The sequence below is a fragment of the Artemia sp. Qi Xiang Cuo genome, chromosome 17 (genome assembly GCF_049724085.1).
Source record: "Artemia sp. Qi Xiang Cuo chromosome 17, ASM4972408v1, whole genome shotgun sequence".
NCBI lineage: Eukaryota > Metazoa > Arthropoda > Branchiopoda > Anostraca > Artemiidae > Artemia > Artemia sp. Qi Xiang Cuo.
This window is the reverse complement of record NC_142810.1, coordinates 60405606-60424340: the sequence shown is the minus strand read 5'-3', so window position 1 is coordinate 60424340 and position 18735 is coordinate 60405606. Positions and strand designations below refer to the sequence as shown.

Below are 18735 nucleotides of genomic sequence, written 5' to 3'. Positions count from 1 at the left end.
AAATAATGCCCCTTTTCAAAAATATTGGTGGTTCTATTAATTCGAACAGTATCACCAACATTGAACTTCTCCTTCATATTTTTTTTTCTTTTCCATCATTGGAATATTGCTTTAGAAAAGCATCAAATATATTTTCATTGTAGTGAACATCCCGAGGGTTTCAGTTTGGACAGAGATCAATGAGGTTGATGGTTGTATATCTGCATAATATTTTCTAAATCATGAATAAAAGCCGATTTGTTTTTCAATGCACAATATCTTGAAATTAACAAACAAATCGTTCTTATTAATCGTTCAGCCAATGCAGCCTTTATCGGGCTGTGACTATGATGAAGTGTTGTATTATATTTCAATAGAACCTTTTGCACATGGGGATTAACAAATTCACTGCCAAGATCCGATTGAATTTTTCTATACGAATCCTGTTCAAGAATACTTCCAATGGCCTGAGCAACTTCAGCACCTCTCTTTGATCTAAGTGAAATGGCATATGCATAGCGACTAAAGACACTGTTTGCCACCATAATATATTTGTACGGTGCATTGTGACACCGTTGAATTGCGTCTAAAGTTAAAAGATCCGTTTGCATTATATGCAGGGGGAAATAGGCTTTAGTTTGTCGATATTGTTTGCTGCGAAGCCTGTGATTCCGGTGCAGTGTATAACTCGGTTCATTCTCTATATGCGCTTTTGCTTTTTTCAATTTGGTACGGGAGACAAACTTAGATAGCGTTTCGGGAGAAATTCGACTTCGCGATTCACCAATATTTTCATAAACACTATTCAGAACTTCATTCATTTTAAACACAAACGGGTAGTGTAAGGTCCAATCCCCTTTGACACAATAGAAGATGAATCAATTCGTCTTCGCTTTTGACTAGCAGCCACAGGTGTTGTAAAATCAGTGCTGCTGCTGCTACTAGTATTTTCAAATATTGAATCTTCTTCTTTTTTAAATGGTGCTGGTGTTGGCGTTGTTGGAGGACTATATTCTCTTAGTTTCTTTAGAATTTGCTTATCGCCAATAAGACTTTTGGGAAAGTTTGATACACTTAGAAAGGTGTATAGATTATTGTCAAAGGATAGGAGTACTATACGATTCGTTAACATATCGCAAATAAATTCGAGAAGGTATTTAACATTCTCCTGTTTTACATTTTTCTCTCAGGTCTTCTCAAAACAACCCTGATGCTCACGAGCATTTTCCGGAATTAGGTATTATATTACTATTTTACCCTGTTTATGATAGGAGAGTGGCAATAGGTCTTCAATTTACGTTACAATCGAATTTAATTCCTTTTCCTTTGATTGCACTGCTGCAGAATCTTGAGGAGATGATTCCTGTTTAGAGGGATCAGTGGCGACGGCGGGTCTCTCACGATAAGGTTTATGTTTGTCCACACGTCGCAATGCGTCTTGAAGTAAAAGCAGTTTTTTGTTATCGGCAATATTCTCATCATTAATGAATTTGCTTAGATTGTCTTCAAAATGTTCGACGGGCAAGAGGACAAGTTCAAATGGTGTCAATTTATAGGGTTTTGCCATTCTCTAGAGAAAACTGTTTACAAGTCCAGCAATTATTGCCAGTAAAAGTGTGAAAAAGCTACCACCCGCTTGAAGGAGCCGTTTTATTTTTAATTTTTTTCACTTGTTTTTAAAAGCCAAGGCGCGTACAGTGGAACGATGTTGCTTTGTCTGTTGTCTCACACCTTCTGGCAATTGAACATTGCACTCAGTTAAATTTAAACAAAGTTCAGATATTAGATTAATTAAATCATTGTCAACACCATGTTTGAGTATGGCCTTCCTAAGCAATGGTTTTGAAGTGCTTAAAACAAAAAATAAATGCCGTTGTTCGTGTAGTTTCTTCAGTGTCATAATGGCAACTAATATCCTTTTCTACTGTTCTCCGGAAGATATACTGTAATTTCATTGTTGAAAATGTCGGTGACTACACGTAGATCCTCGGCGTGCTCTGATTAAGATACTGCAAAATGTAACCATAGGTTTTATTAGTCCCCAGAGTGTACGCTGAAAACAGAAATTTAGGGGCGCCGGGGTATATCTGTTTATTGAGAGTTATTAGCGATCTAGAATCACGAAAAACTTGATAGATAATATAGATGGTGCAATTAAAAGCAAGGGTTCGCATACATTTGCTCTTATGAAAGAGATTCTGTAGAACTAGGGTTATGGAAATGTGTTCATGGTGGGAGCGATCGGTGAACAGTTGTTGCATTTCCTGTGAGAACTGTTCAATGGATTCAGCCAAATCATCAATAATCAACCACGAGTTTGGTTAAATACTATTGAAAACATCAAGTCCCCGTATGAATGGTGTTGCAATGATCGTTGCAATTAATTTTATTTTATAATAGGACTTCTACCAAATACGACGTTAATATTAGATTTTCTCTAACTTTATCGCAAACATTTTCTGATTATTTTGAATTATTTTAGTTAAGTTCTTTATCTTGCCTAACATAGACGGACTAGACAGAAATGATCTGAAGGGTGTTTTAAATTGATACATGCCGCTGCTGCTGTTGACAACAGTTGGACTACAACTAACTGTAAATCATACGTGTCCAATGAATAAGTAGTAGTAGTAGTAATTTTCCCATAGATCTATCTACGTTAACAAGAACAACAAAAAAACAATATTTCAAGGTCATTTATATGCAACATGAAAACTCTATTTGTTCAACATGAACAACATAAAAATTACACTTTATGTTCAAAAATAACAACATAATTTCATGTTCATTTATTTGCAACATGAAAACTCTATTTGTTCAACAGGAACAACAACATAATAATAACACTTTATGTTCAACAAGAACCTGACAATATTTCACGGCAGCATTTATTTGCACTGCATGAAAACTCTATTTGTTCAACATGAACCTGACAACGATAAAAATGACACTTTATGTACAACATAAAAAAAAGCACTTTTTGTCCATCAACAATAACACTATCTGTACAACACTTATTGTCTAAAAAAAACTTTTTTTGTTCACCATCACTTTATGTACATTAGCACAGAGTAACACACTTTTCTTTACAACAACATCAACAACACTTTTTTGTACAACAAAAAAACAATTCAAAACAACACTTGAAAAAACACATGGAACTTGAACTAGCACAGTTGAACATTATGTATTTAAATGGCCCCCCCATCCCCCTGGGCGGCCGCGGGCGGGACCCCCCACCCCCCGGGGCCAAACGCGGGAAAGACCCCCCACCCCCCGGGAGCCACGGGGCGAACAAAACTGTACAATAGTTGTCGTCACTGCTGTAGCTACTACAGGTTAGGTTGGGTTAGTTGAGGATGGGTAAGTTAATTTATGAATGGGTTGGGTGGTTGGGTTAGTTAATTTATGAAAGGTTGGTGGTGGTTAGTTGGTTAGTGGTTGGGTTAGTTGGTTAGTCAGGTTAGGTTAATTTATCCAGATCAAGTTGATTGCGATAGTCTATGCATTCAACTCGATCTGAAATACGGTAGAGGCCATGAGGCAGGACACTCACAACATTCTCGAGCACATAGACTTTGTCAGATATACATGACATTGCATTTTTTTTCCACTCTCAGTATAATTTCTATACTGTAGAGAGCAAATTGCAAATACTTGTGCTCTCGGCACTAGGTTACTTTCTACACAGTCTCTGTACACGCTCATGTTGAAATTGCTCTTTACAGAGTGTTTAGGCACCCCTTTACACGCCTTCTTTACATCCTCACTATGCGTTTTAACGCAATAAACTTTTGGACCCGGGAACACCCCCCGGGATATGAAATCACTCCCCGTCTCTGATTTTAACATTAATAGTTGGTTGGGGGCTTGACGTTTCACCAACTCGGGGTAGAGGGGCGGATTCCAGTTGGTGAAATCCATCCGCGAGCTGATGTGTTCCCCCTTTTCTAGATCACCCAATAAATCCTCAGTCCCATTTACCTTTAACAGCAGAGAATCTGTGTCCCCATAGTAAACTTGAACATCCCCCTCCCGTGGCCATTGCACCTTGCACACATTTTAAAAAAACGACAACTAGAGCTTTTTGGAAATTTCTAGTACTGAACTGCCACCTGCTATATTCTTGTTCAGTACCACATTTTGCTTTTTCCTGTGTAGAAGAACCATGCCAGCCTCTATGCTCGTGAACGCTTTCACACATTTTGCCAAACGCTGAATTTAGAATCAGTTTGTACATTTCCTTCTCTACTCTGGAGTTTGCCCTAGAGCGTTTATCGACAAAAGTGTCGATAAACGTTTTCAAGTATGGTCGCTGATTGAACTGCAGGACCCTATGTATTTGGTGATCTTGAAACCATTGCTCACCATCCAATGCAAAAGCACATGGTGAACAACGATATTCTCCTTAGGGTCCAAATCAGCAATCAATCAGCAATTTTGCTTATAGGGACTCCAGTGCATCCCCATATCTCCAACCAATGATCGATTGTAGGGGCTCAATGAGTCCCTGCTCACTGGCCGATTGATACAGGGAAAAACAAAATCTCTGACTGAATCGTGAAGTGCCAGCGGAATGTGCCCGTCAATTTCAAAGAATCATCCTTGTGGACCATTGTCCTCGACGGTGGTAATGTCAGGGAACTCACAAGGATTCTCAAGCCATTGATAGTTCCCACACGGCAAAGAGTAGTGAGACATTGCCGAGGGGTACAATGAGTTCATGTCCAAGAACACTGCATTTGACTTTGCACCGGTGCTTTGTCCGCTTGGATCGGTGGACAAGACGCGGTCCCTATGAAAAACATACCCTCCCCTCATTGAACACTCTACAAAAAGGTGTTGATCTACGTCGGTGATTAGGCCTATTTCCTCCCTACTAATTTTTAAAATCAAATCCATCACCAAATGTGGTGTGGAAAAATAGTAGCCTATATCTAACCCGAACTCTGAATAGATTTGGTCTGTGTTCTTACAGACTATATCCAACAGAGTTAAAACGTCACTGGCCAAGTACAGTCTACAATAATCTCACCCATTTTTACAATCCCCCTTAGCCCACACCTTGGCAAACTCATACTCCTCGGCTGTGCATTCACTACTGGTCAGTGAATTATAAAAAGCTTCAATTGGAGGTAGTTTCACCTCTCTTAAGCGAGCGCAAGAACAGTAATAGTCGTATGCATATACACCTTTGCAGGTCAATAGGTAATACATTTCACTGTCTAGAAAGTGCTGTTTAAGCAAGGGAAAGCTATCAAAATTGTCGCTTTTCTGCACTTGAATCAACTGACTCAATGCCTTGGGAAAAAAACTAAAATAATCTAAAAATCTGATTTTATTCCAGCACGTATGTCCATTATCCACTACCTGCCATTTCAGCTCGAGAGGCAACAGCTTCCCAGCCAATTTGGGAATAATGTTTTAGGTAAATGAACTGTTTACCAATGGACTGTCTACTTCCCCTCCCTCCCTGTGCATACGTGCCAGTGCCGGTAAAATAAATTTTAAGTCGTAATTTGATTTGTGAATAAAAACTGGAATAAAAAACTGTTGGCTAACATTTAAGTTACACGATTGATGCGCTACCCCTCTAAAATTACTACCCCCGAGGATATTTCCTGCCACAAGTGATTATGATCTCTGACTTTTCCCCTCCCACCGCCTCTTTTCCCTTTAGTCCCCTTATCCCCCTCTTCAAACTCCCCCTTACAAACTCAACATATTTTTTTATTTTTAATTGTGAGACGATCCTCTGCAGACAACATCATTGGATAATGCGTATTTCTCAAACGAGAAATAGCACCATTAGCCATGCCAATTAGTTTAGTCAGTGCCTTGACCATGCACTCGTCCCCCTCATCCAATGTTTCTACTATTTCTAACAACCGCATGGTGTTAGAACTGTCTCTTTGGGCATGGGCATAGGACACTGCAATAGCCTGGTGTTCTTTGATTCGATTTGGAATTCGAGAATCTTTCACCTCCACCAGCTTACCTTCACAGTCAAAAGATATTTTGTTGCACTGGAGGAGGGTGTTTTGGAAATTTTTAAAGCGTAAAATGAACCTATCCCCTGAAACCGTTTCCACTGTCTGGTAGCCATGCCGTCTACACTGCTTCATATGATCCCGTAGTTTTACATCACTACGGAATTGTGACAGGCATGTTGGACAGTAGAAACATTCCCCCCTATGCTTACCCCCCCCCAGAACTCTACAAATGTCTGTGATCTGGTTAATATGGCCAATTGAATTGGCAAGGTCACTTGGCGGTGTATACAACAACAAAACCCAGTGTTTGAACAAATCAAGTGACGGGTCCCTTACAGTGAAGACCACCCCCTTCTTTTTTAAACGAGCCCCATCTTCAAATTCAGTTTCATACTGAACCACAGTAACGCCGATATTTAAATGGACATTAGCATTTTCAAAAATATCAATAGATCGTAGCGCTACTGGGTATTTTCCCTCTAAACAAGACAAATCTACAATGGTGAAATTGGTCCCTTCCTTCCCATGTACAGCCCAATCGTCTAAATTCGTCTTGGTAGCGTCACGTGCTAGAGGCTCCAATGCTGATATGAGGAAAGCGTACTTGAAACATTTATGACCTGTTTCAAAACAGATCCGCTGGACACCTTGACAACCTATTAAATCTCGATTATAATTTAAAACTATTGCCCTTGGCCCCGCCCCACCTGCCCCCCCCCCCTCTTAAATTAAAATCTTTTTTAAATTTACAAATATTAACGCATAAATTTTCAACATAAAGAACTACAGAGCCGCTCCCATTTTCGTTTTAGTTCTCAAGATGCGCAATAATTTTAACTACCCACTCGCAAAAGGCACCCACAAAATTTTATAAATTCGGATAGATCAAACGTATCTCGGAATGTATATAATGGTGGTAAACTTCGATTTTCCCCTCATTTAAATAAAACACCGTTAAAACAATAGAAACCTTAATTGATTCCCTCCCCCCTCCCCACAATTGAGTTTGATTTTCCAGCAGTGCACGAATTTTATCTACATATTCATGCACAATTTCTATGGGGTCAAAAACAAAATTTCCCCCCATTAAGTGAATTAAATGGATCCCCAAAAGTTGCAGTGTAGACAGCTATTGCATTTAATATCGAATTTGACAGCTGAAAGTCTGGAAATGTTGTAAATTGGACATTACCTCCCTCTCCTTCTTGTATATCATCAACACCCCCTCCCCCTCCCCCACTTTGTTCAATATTTGGGGTATGCAAATGCTCCACTTTAGTTGTTTGAAGTGGATTCGTTAGGGTATCGGAGGCTAGAGGAGGAGGAGGAGAAGGGTTCCCTGTTAATTCATTTGTAAACTCATTTAAAAGCTGTAGTGTGTTTGGACTTAGCAAAGGTAAGTCCCCCTGCTCAACTGCGCTATAATCTACATTTAAAAGAAAATTATTTAAAAACTCATCAATATTAAACGACGGTATTTCCAGTGAATTATCACTCAATGGTGAATTGTTGTGGAAGTCCATCGGCGCGTCTTCTCCTCCTCCAACTGATGAGGACGGTGACAAGGAATATGGGACCAATGGTCCAACCTATAAATGAAAAATAGCTTATTTTCAAAGTGTTCAAATCACCCCTACTGTTTAAAATTTGGATTATTATTTACATATTATTTAAATTCAGCGCTTAGTAGTAGTAGTAGTTGTAGCAGTATGCACATAGTAGCATTTGGTTAATTCACTGTTCCCCACTCCACTGATATTCTGAAAGTTCCAATTTCCAACTTAATATAAGATATTTACAATCTAAAACGCTGCTTTACATAGAAGTTGTAATTTGATTTTGTTCAAAAAATAGCTTATTTTCATAGTGTTCAAATCAGCCCTACTGTTTTTTTTTTGGATTAGAGGCCATCGCGGCGTGTCCCGCGGCGCTTCCCACGGCCAGGAGCAGCGGCGCTTCCCGCGGTGCTTCCTTCGGCACGTCCTGGGCCAACCGGCGCTTCCCGGCCTGCGCCGTGGCGCAAAAAGCCATCTTTTTCTTAGCGACGAATTCCCGGCTCCCATACCCGTTCACCAACGCGTGAAGAAACAGTTTTTTTTCACTTTGGTGGTGATAGAATTGAGGCATGTCCCCTTTTTTCAGCAATATCATAAATAGCAATTATTATTTTTGGGGGTATAACTTGTTTCGCTCTTACATATAATTCCAATGTTCTAAATATCTATCGCTAATTTTGCAAGACAATTCCACTATTTTCTTGGCCAAACAACAGAATTACATAAAAAGCATTGAAAGCCTAGACTTGGCGGCCTAACCACTAACCGTTGCTAATGATAGAACAAAATAGGAAAAGGGGATGAAACAGATCTATTTATATGCTTGTGTGGAACACGTATAGCAAAAATTAAAACTAATATTCTTCACGGCGAAAAATAGCATTTTGAGTTTCAAATGGTGAGCATTAGCAGTAAACTAGAAAATTAGCTAAAAATATTATTATAAGGTTGAAAATAGCGAAGATGCCTACAATGGGGGGGGGGGACAGAGAAAAATTGAGATTAGAAAAAGAGTGGTTTCTTTGCAAAAAAAACACATTATATTTAGATATCTCCGAGAGAGGGGGTGAGCAGAGAAATTTAAAACAAGGGGTGTAGGACTATAGATAAAATAGCATTTTTTAAATATCTGTGAGAGACACTTTTACACAGCGTTGAAAAATAGTGAAAAAGAAAAGACTAAAAAAAAACATTGGAAGAAGAAATAGATATATATATATATATTTCTATAAGTAGAGGTAAAAATGCTCACATTTGCAAATCCTGGCTGGACTTGAGTGCCAGATGGCCCGGGTAGCGCGTGTTGGAGGATGGACGTTGCAGTAACATCACGCTCTTGTGTAGACGGGACAGATATTGAAGGTCCATGGAAAGCAGCTGCCCACTCGCTCTCTAATTTTCTGCCAGGTTGCATTGTTGCCTGCACAGATGGAACTTGGGCAGGCAGCGTGGAGCTGGGGGGTTTCGGCCAACGGCCATATTGAAATACTGTTGCCTTCGTAGGGGTTTTACCTTGACCCCGTGCTCTCTTAGTGGGAGGTGGCACACATTCTTCACCATTGTCCTTAAAGAAGAGAAAAAATTTAGTATAGAAAAATAATTTCCCCCTTTTTTTACAGACTGAAAATTAGTACCCCCTTCTACAGAATTTATTGTCAGACATAATTTTGTCTAGAAAAGCATTTATCTCAAAGAAGCCCCCTCCTCCACCCCTTTTCAGCAAAGCAAAAAGTAAAAACCCATAGCATAACTTTCGAAATGTTATAAGCTCAAGAATCAGAGGGTATTTAGATATAGGCTTTAAATTAGATAAAAAAGATCGTTAACCCAGCAGCCTATAGGCCTAAATTTTGCAATCATAGGTTAAAAATGCTATTCAATTTACGCATAATATAAGCTTCATGCAACTCCTAAAGACTATTCTTTCTAGTCTTGCATATCAAAGTTAAAACAATAGTTTTCACGCCCCCTCCTGGGAATGGGCACTAGCCACTTTAATTTCCAATCAAATGAGCCCTTTTCAAAGTTTCTGTGACGACTCCTTCTATACGAAGTGCCCGGCTATGAAGAAAAAACCCAAAAACAACATATTGTGCCCACATCGTTCTTTACTTAGGCAGCACTAGCGCTCTGCCTATGATTAGTTGCAATTCCTTTTTCTTTCTCATTTTTAGGCGTTTCTGTTCTTTTCTGGTGTTAATCTGCATTGAGCATGCCTCGTTTGACGCATTGAAGGTATTAGCGGTATTTTTTTTATCTTTCCTTATCCTTTTTCGGTAGCTGGTATTTACCCCCACCCCCAGAAAATACAGCCCGAGGAAAATAATCCCCACGGAAAATATCCCGGAGAAAAGACATGGAAAATACCCCCTCCCCTCCCGAAAGATATCACCCCATGCAGTAGATTGGTCTCCAATCTCTTTGAAAATAATCCGTTTCACTTCTCCAAAATAGAGATAGCATAGAACTACGCTTAATTATTGCAATACCTCGTTTGACGCATTTAAAGTATTAGCGGTATTTTTTTATCTTTCCTTATCCTTTTTCGGTAGCTGGTATTTACCCCCACCCCCAGAAAATACAGCCCCAGGAAAATAATCCCCACGGACAATATCCCGGAGAAAAGACATAGAAAATACCCCCTCCCCACCCGAACGCTATCACCCCATGCAGCAGATTGGTCTCCAATCTCTTTGAAAATACTCCGTTTCACTTCTCCAAAATACAGATTGTATAGGACTATTCTTAATTATTGCAATGCCTCGTTTGACGCATTTAAAGTATTAGCGGTAATTTTTTTATCTTTCCTTATCATTTTTTGATAGCCGGAAATTTTCCCCACCCTTAGCCATAAGAGCCCGAGGCCATTAAAACCCCCGAACAATACCAATGCGACCAGACCTGGAAAATAACCCCTCCCCTCGCGACCACGCACAACCCCTGTAATAGAGAGGTCACCAATCTCTTTGGAAATACTCCGATTCACTTCTCCAAAATATAGATTGTATAGGACTACGCTTAATTATTGCAATACCTCGTTTGACGCATTTAAAGTATTAGCGGTATTTTTTTATCTTTCCTTATCCTTTTTCGGTAGCTGGTATTTACCCCCACCCCAGACAATACAGCCCGAGGCCAATAATCCCCACGGAACATTTCCCGGAGAAAAGACAAGGAAAATACCCCCACCCCACGCAAAAGATATCACCCCATGCAGCAGATAGGTCTCCAATCTCTTTGAAAATAATCCGTTTCACTTCTCCAAAATACAGATTGCATAGGACTATGCTTAATTATTGCAATTGTCTGAAAATGTGTTTTAATTTAACGGAGAAATAGTTCCTTTGACTTGGCGCCGCGTTCGTAAACACACAGGAAAAGGGGAGACAAACTCATTATGTCAAAACAGAGCAGCATAATGCATTAAGAATTGACAGAAGTCAGTGGACTCTTTAAATCACAATAGAGAAAAGCCAAAATTTATCGAAAAGAGAATTATTTCTATTTGCTATAATTATCGTTGTAAAACAATGGGGGTGTGATTTGGTTTTTAGGGTAAAAAAAACTCATTGTATGTTTTCTATCGAGTATAAAGATGATAGATTGATGTGTGTTTTTTATGGGAGGGGGGGGACTTAAGGTATAATGAAGAGTGACCGAGGATAATTATTTTATTTTGGAAAAAAAATGTACTAAAACAGAACTTACATTGCAAATTGTGGCTGTCAAGGTTTCAAGCTCATCAAGAGTATCCATTCTTGTTGTTTCAACTGTGTCAAAATAATTTCTGATAATTTAATAACAATGCATGTCCGTTATATACGAAATCTCAAGGGTGAATTGTTATGTAACGGGGAAAACCATATGTAAGCGAGGCTCTCATTGGCTGAGAAAGGAGATGTATCCGACTCGCTGATTGGCTGAGAAGGAAACACGTGATCTAACTGTTTCCTAATCCGTTAGGTCTTAACATTTGCCTCGAGCGTGCACTTGGCCAAAACAACAACAACGACAAGATCTTGAAAGAAGAGGTAATTGAATCCGGTACCCCCGTTAGACTCAATAATCCAGAAAACATCAATCAAAGTGAGAAAGTTCCTGTTTTTTCATTCTCACTGACAAAAACCATAAAACAGACATGAATTACTGTTGACATCCGAGAAAAACATCAAATAAATTGACCAACACACATAACCGTCCAAGAAACAACCATAAATGTGAGAAAATCCCTGTTTTTTCAAGTGAGAAAAATTATGTTTTTTCATTCTCACTGACAAAAACCATAAACCACGTGGTACGTACCGAAGTAGCGCCCCCCTTTTTACTGCCCCCGGGTATAACTTAAAACCCTTGCCCTGAGGGTTGTGAGGGAGTGTCCTCCTCAAAAACATATTTTCTATCTGGAAGTCAACTACGCTGAACAAAACGGTTATCTCAAAATTTTGATCGGATGGGTTTGGAGGAATGATAGGCTGGGCGTGGGGGGAGGGCTAGTTGCCCTCCAATCCCTTTTGACCCTTAAAAAGGCCACTAGAAATCTCGATTTCCATTCGAATGAGCCCCCTTTGAAGTTTCTGCGACAACCCCTTCCATATGAAGTGTTTCTAGGAAAAAAAGGAATAATAAATAATAATAATAAAACATAGGAGCCGTATGACCTTTACTATAAGCATCGCTATAGCGTTGCCTCTGACTCTAAGGAAATGCGGAGGTAAATATTGAACTAAATCAAATGACACTCAAAAGGGCGTATCTGTAACATCTTTTGAATAGTTAAGTGTGTTAAGTTCAAACTTTCACGGAATCCTTAACTAAATCAAAAGACAATATTCGCATCCAGGTTATGAAAGGGCGTAAGTGCAATAAGTAAGAACAGCTACAAGCAGTAAGTTGAAGTTTTTAGTGAATGTTAAGGGGGATGTTGAACTAAATCAAAACAACTATGTGCATTCTGGTTATCAAAAAGGCTTATTTCCAATACTCCATAAATAGCTGATGGTATAAATTTTGAAACTTTTAGAGAATATTTTGGGAGATGTTGAGTTAGGTCAAAATACACTAAAAGAATCCATGTTGTCAAAAGGCTGTATCTTCAATACCTTGGTATTAGCTGAAGTATCAAGTTGAAACTCTTAGGGAATTTTGAGAGGATGCTGAGCTAAATCAAATGACACTATATGTGTCCAAATTGTCAAAAGGTTGTATCTACACGATCTCAGGATCAGCCAATAATCATAAGTTGAAATCCTGAGGGAATTCTTTGGGAAATGTCGTATTAAATCTAATGGCACTATGTACATCTTGGTTACCAAAAGGGTGTATCTTCAAAATTCCTGGAACAGTAAAGGGGATTATGTTCAAAGTTTTATGGAATGTCAAAAGGGATGTTGAACTAAGTCAAAGGATGTTAGAGGTATCTAAATTGCCAAAAGAACCTATGTGCAATATCTCAGGAATAGCCAAGGCTTTTAGGTTGAATTTTTCAAGCAATGTTGAGGGAATGAGTAACTAAGCCAAAAGGCACCGCTTGCATCGAGGTTGCCGAAAGAAGTAATCTATAGCTTCAGTGAAACTTTTAAGGGCATTAAGTAAAAAGTTCTTAAAAATTTTGAATGAGACTACTGAACTAAATTAAAAAGTAATTTTTTGCATCCAGGTTGTCAAAATGCAATATATCGGAAATGGCTAAGTGTATCATTGTAAAGCTTCATTAGAATCTTAAAGGGGATAATAAACCAAATCAAAACAGAATGTATGCATCCGGGTTGTCAAAATCATGTGTCTCCGCCATTTCAGGCACGGCTAAGTGTATTAAGATGAGACTTCTCAAGATCACCTAAGGGTATCAAATTGAAACTTCTTTTTGTAGTCAATTTTATTCAATTTAACTTTGAATTCAGTATTAATTTTGATTTTATATCGTACCTTTATGTTTGATGTAATTCTTTATTTTAATTTCCTTTCTTTAAGGATTTCCTTTATTCTTTGATAGTAATTTCTGACCGTTTTAAGTTGGACTTATTATAGGACTTTATTTCTGCTGGTCTTCAGTTTTAAGATAAATCTCTTTGGGTTTTCATTGATTTTTCGGTAGCAATTCCTGGCCACTTTACAGTCTAATTATTTTAAGAAATTATTGCCACTTATCTCCAGTTTTTCAGAAACACGGTTCTGAAGCATGGGCGCTCCGAAAAACGGATAAAATTTTGGTAGATGTTTTCCAGAGAAATTGCCAACAGATTGTTCTGGATACCCGGCCGACTGATTGCATTCCAAACAGTAGGCTGTATGAAAATTGCGGTTCTATCCAGCTTTCTGAGGCTACAATGAGAGAAGAGTTGAGATGGCTTGGGAACGTTCTCTGGATGAAGCATAGCAGATTGGCGAAGATTGTCCTTTTTTGTCAACTGTCAAGGCCTAAGCGGAAAACAGGTCGTCCGCGTTTAGAGCGGGAGGATGTCATAAACAAAGATTTAAGGAAAATGATAACTTCTAGGGAGGTTGTAAAGAGAGATGCTTTGAATAGATTGTGATAGAGGAGGAGTTTGTTTAGCAGTGTTGATCCCAGGTGGCTTGGTGCTGCGATGAGTTGTTATTAGTAGTGGTTTTTAATTGAGATCTTTACTTTTCCTTAAAAAACACCTGTTTTGTAAAGTTATTTGTTTAATTACCTCAAATAAAAAGGTGAATTTTCTAATTTCACCCATTATAAAACTTTTGTTGTCAAATTCTTTATTTTTGCTGTTGTTTTCACATTTGTTATTATATTGGTAAATTTTTGTCAGTCAACAGATGCGCAATGATTGGATTAATGTGTTTCAGCACCCTTACCCTTTCCTCATCTCCCTCACCCTCCACCCCCTCACCTCCCTCTCCACCTCTCTCCATCTTCCATAAAATATAAATATTGTCTGCGTCAAAGCTGGAGTTAAAGGATAGTTCCCTTGAATCCTTTACTGTTTCTCAAACTTCTCATGCAGTTTCGCAGAAGAAGCCACATGTATATAAGTTTTGCTTCCTTTTAGCTGGAGGGGGTTTCAACTCTTAAAGGTAATTCATTTGATAACAATTTAGAATATGAACGTCTGGTCATAGCATCTTCCGCATGTAAGTTAAGGCCATTCTAACTATTAGTTAACTGAATTGATTGAAATTTAAAAGCATCAACTGAATCTAGTTGATTAAAACCTGTAAATTTTGAATCATTTGCCAATTGAATTCAAAACAATATGACAACTTAATCCAAAGTCCAATTATTGCGCATCTGGCACCGTTTTATCAAAATAGACTATATGTCTAAGTTCGTTTAAAAAAAACGGCCCATAACAGTTTCTGTTTAAACAGCCTTTGCTTAAACAAATCTTGTAGATTGAATGTGATTAATTTTAAGTAATTGTGTTATCATTTTAATGATCTGATTTTACTGGCTATTTAAACAATAAAAAAGCAAATACAATTTCAAATTGTATTGGATCATGAGGTAACCCTTTGTTCAATAGAGCCAGCCCCATTAATTTTTGCTGGCTTGATGATGGAACAGACTTTTGATTGGTTGAATGTCTCGTCGCAAAATGACCTTCAACCAATCAGAAATCTTTTTCCGTGAGAAACGAACAGTTGCAATAAGCTGTATTGAACGTTTCGGTAGTCTTTTGTTTGTTTTTGATCCGTGATTTCATGGTTTCATAGCTAAGTTTTTAAAATGAACTGAAATTTCACTTGCATTTATTCCAAATTGGTTTATCATGATTTTGGTATTTTATTGCATTTTATTTTGTAATTTTGTCACTTATCGCTTTATTTAAATAAAATCAAGCTCTTTTCGTCTAAACTTGCCACTCTTATAAAGCAGGTCATGCTTATGAGCTCTATATATATTTTGTTGAAGGATATAATATAATAACTGGTTTAATTATTGACTAATGAATAATTTATTGATTCTGACAGTTTAGTTATTGTGTTCTTTTACCATTTTTTTTATGTGTATCGCTGTTGTTAAGCTTTTTTAATTATTTTGTCCTGTTTTGTTTATTTGCTCCTAAATTTATTCGTCTTTTCAAGGCTGGTTATAGCGATTTTGAAATAAATATGTTTTCTTATTAAGAAGAGGATGTTCAACAGCAACGTCCTTCGACACTTTGCTATGACTCCAGAATGTGGCATTTAGACCAATAACCTAAAAATAAGCTCCTTGCGTTCGAAAGCAAGGGTCTAAGAGGAATTTTAAATTTCCACTGAACCCAAAACCCTTCATACACTTATAAAAGGAAGTGATCAAATCCCGAAGTGAAGATACCTCGAGCACGTTATTCGAATGCACATAATTCAACTACCAAAGGTCGTCCTCTAACGGTCACTAAGTAATAAAAGAAGAAAACGACATCCCAAAGCACCCAACGGTGCAGCTACTGAGCTGACCAGACAAATTTCAATAGCTTGTTCAACACCAAATAGGAAGCTTTCTGGGTGGATGCAGCAATGAGGGAATACTGGTAACTCTTTTTGGAAACCATTATCACATCTGAAGGCGCAGGAGGATCTAAGGCAAGGCAAGAAAAGAAACGAGCCTTATATAGAACAGTTGAGGTATTTACAAGAGGATCCCCCTCAGTGCAAAATTAGAAATTAAATAGACTGTGTTTCGTACCTATTTGATTGACAGTTAAAGGTTTTAAATAGAGTGAACCCCATCACACCCATTCCCGCAAAAATTGTATGTTAAGCAATAAAATGACCCTATTTTCTTTTTCCAGCATGATACGTAGGGGAATATACAACCCTCGACAGCAGACGGAGATGCTGAAAAAGTTCTCTAAGACCAAACCAATGTCTTTCATTTGAAGATGGCAGTGTGGCACAATGTTCTACGTCTGAAGATGACATTCTTTCATTTATTTTACTTGTGTATGTATGTTAGCCTAGTGTTTCCTTAGCCATTAAACAGTTTTGGGGATGTGGTGCAAATGGGCTAGTCTTATAAATTAACTAAACCAATATAAATTTTTTAATTTTACTTAGCTGTTTATGTGAAAACTTATTGTCCACTTTATTTTGTATTCAGTTAGCAGATTCGTTCGAAGACAAAATGACTGCTTAAAATAAAAAAGAAAGCTAACTATTTCTTTGACTTTTTTTGTCTATTCTAAATGCTTAGTTTGGTATTTGACCTGTTTTTTGTAATATTATGCCGATACTGCTAGATTTCCAACTTACTCAGTTGACACAAAACGCATATTAAACACAATGGTGTTCTTGCTTTTATTGGTATCACTGGGGCAGCTCCCAATTAAACCCAGGGCCAGTTGCTGGAATCTGTTAGTTTTGATGAAGATTTATATTACCTGGAAAATTCGTTAGATTCTAAAGCGAGATAGATTTAGGGCACAGAATAAACCATGGGTTTCTCCGACAATTAAATAATAATAACAATATTAATTTTATTTTTGCCTGCTCATACAAAAACAGATAAAAAAGCAGAGTAATAAAAAGAAGAAAAGGGAAAAAACAAGAACATTCTACATCAAAGAACAAAATTAAGTAGTAACTTCTTCATTCGCACTCGTAGATCAGATGTAGAGGCAAAAAATTGAACAATGTTTCCAACGCCTTTTTTTCTGTACTTGTTCCTGTAGATGGCACAACGACAATTGGGTCTACCATTTTTTGAGATCTTAGAACGAATGTGTTTATCTCGTAGAGCGGGTATTGAAGCAAAAACTTGAGGTATTTGCAGTATACAGACAGGAGTTTTATTCTGTCAGTTTGCGAGAGTCCCATACCCAGTCCCATAGCGGAGATAAATGAAGCAGGTGAGGGAGAGCAACCGCTGCGTAAAGCTTTGCAAGAATCTTCCTGTTTAAAATAAATTTCAGACAGACAAGCTTCCCGTAACTTGAACGAATACTCTTGGTAATTTTCTCAATTATTAGCAAACGACTTACATCATGACCGTACGTTATTCCCAGGTTCTTCATGGTATTTCCGGGAAAAATGTTCATTGTTCAACTATCAGATAGGTATGGCCACTGCTTTGCTGCTTGCTTGCTAAGGGACAAAATTCCCTGAACTTCGTCTTTAGCGGGTTGATCTTTAGACCGATATTTTTGTAACCAGTTATCAGGCGGTCAATATTTTCTTGTAGAGAAGTAAGGCTGCGGCTTGAAATCAGCAGGTCGTCAGCATACGAAAGCAGGCTGAGGTCACATAGATTGATGCTGAATCCTCCAGTAACGGTATTTGTTATTCCAGATGTCAGGGTATTAAACAGGATGGGGCTTAGCACAGATACTTGTTTAAGACCTCGAACAATTCTAATCAGTCTGCTCAGGTAATCCCCTGTCAGTCTAACTTTCACAAAATTGTCTGAGTACCAGAAAAATAAAAGTGCTAAGACATTAGCATTCACACCACATTCGAGTAATTTAAGAAACACCTGAAACTGCACAACTGAATCGAATACAGCCGAGATGTCTACGCTGCACATAAGGAGGGAGGATCCCATAATGTGGTCTTTGTTAATATCTTTCTTTAAAAGCCTATGTACAAACGCGCAGCTCAGGTTTCGTCGGAATCTGAACTGATGATAATCCTACCTAGACTTCCCCAAAATATCTAGAAGGACAAGTAGCTCGAGGAATTTACTGAGAACACTTGAAACGGTTATTGGTCTATATCCTGTGCACTGATTTCGGTTTTCCCCTTCTTTGGGGATATTTTACACAAAATCAGCGCAAAATGAGCTGGGGACTATACCGCAATCGACTCATATCTGGAACAGAAGCGTGATATGCTCAAATAAGAGTTCATTGCCATGCCTTAGGTTATCCGGAAAAATACCATCGAGACCAGGTGCCTTTCGATGTTTTAACTTACAAACTGTTATAGCTACAACCAATTTAGATATCACAAAGGTATTTCGCACTTTTAAAAAGGTTTTGGATTTTTCGTTTAGGAATTTATCACAATCCCGTTCAAGCTGCGGATCTTTGGAACCAAACACTGTAAATTAATGCCTTAACCATTCCTCTTCCGGAATGTCAGATGAGCACGTTTTTCTACAGAACTGGGATCTCTTGAAGAACTTCCACATAAGTTTCGGGTTTTTTTAGGCTTGCTCTGAAACCTTATTAGCTTTTTCACTTTTCAGTCATTCTGTTAGATTTAAATAGTCCTTCTTTGTTCTCCGAAATAGTTGGAAGATCTCTCCA

General features: G+C 38.2%; 1 protein-coding gene across 1 annotated transcript in view; it reads left to right on the top strand.

Moving 5' to 3' along the window:
• Nucleotides 1–16644, top strand: part of LOC148942427 (protein argonaute-2-like) — a 295554-nt gene extending 278910 nt beyond the window's left edge. Inside the window, exon 22 of the mRNA XM_089103040.1 lies at nt 16282–16644. Within this exon, the coding sequence (XP_088959166.1) occupies nt 16282–16369 (88 nt within the window). The 3' untranslated portion in view covers nt 16370–16644. The remainder of the gene's footprint in view (nt 1–16281) is intronic.
• Nucleotides 16645–18735: the final 2091 nt, after the last annotated feature.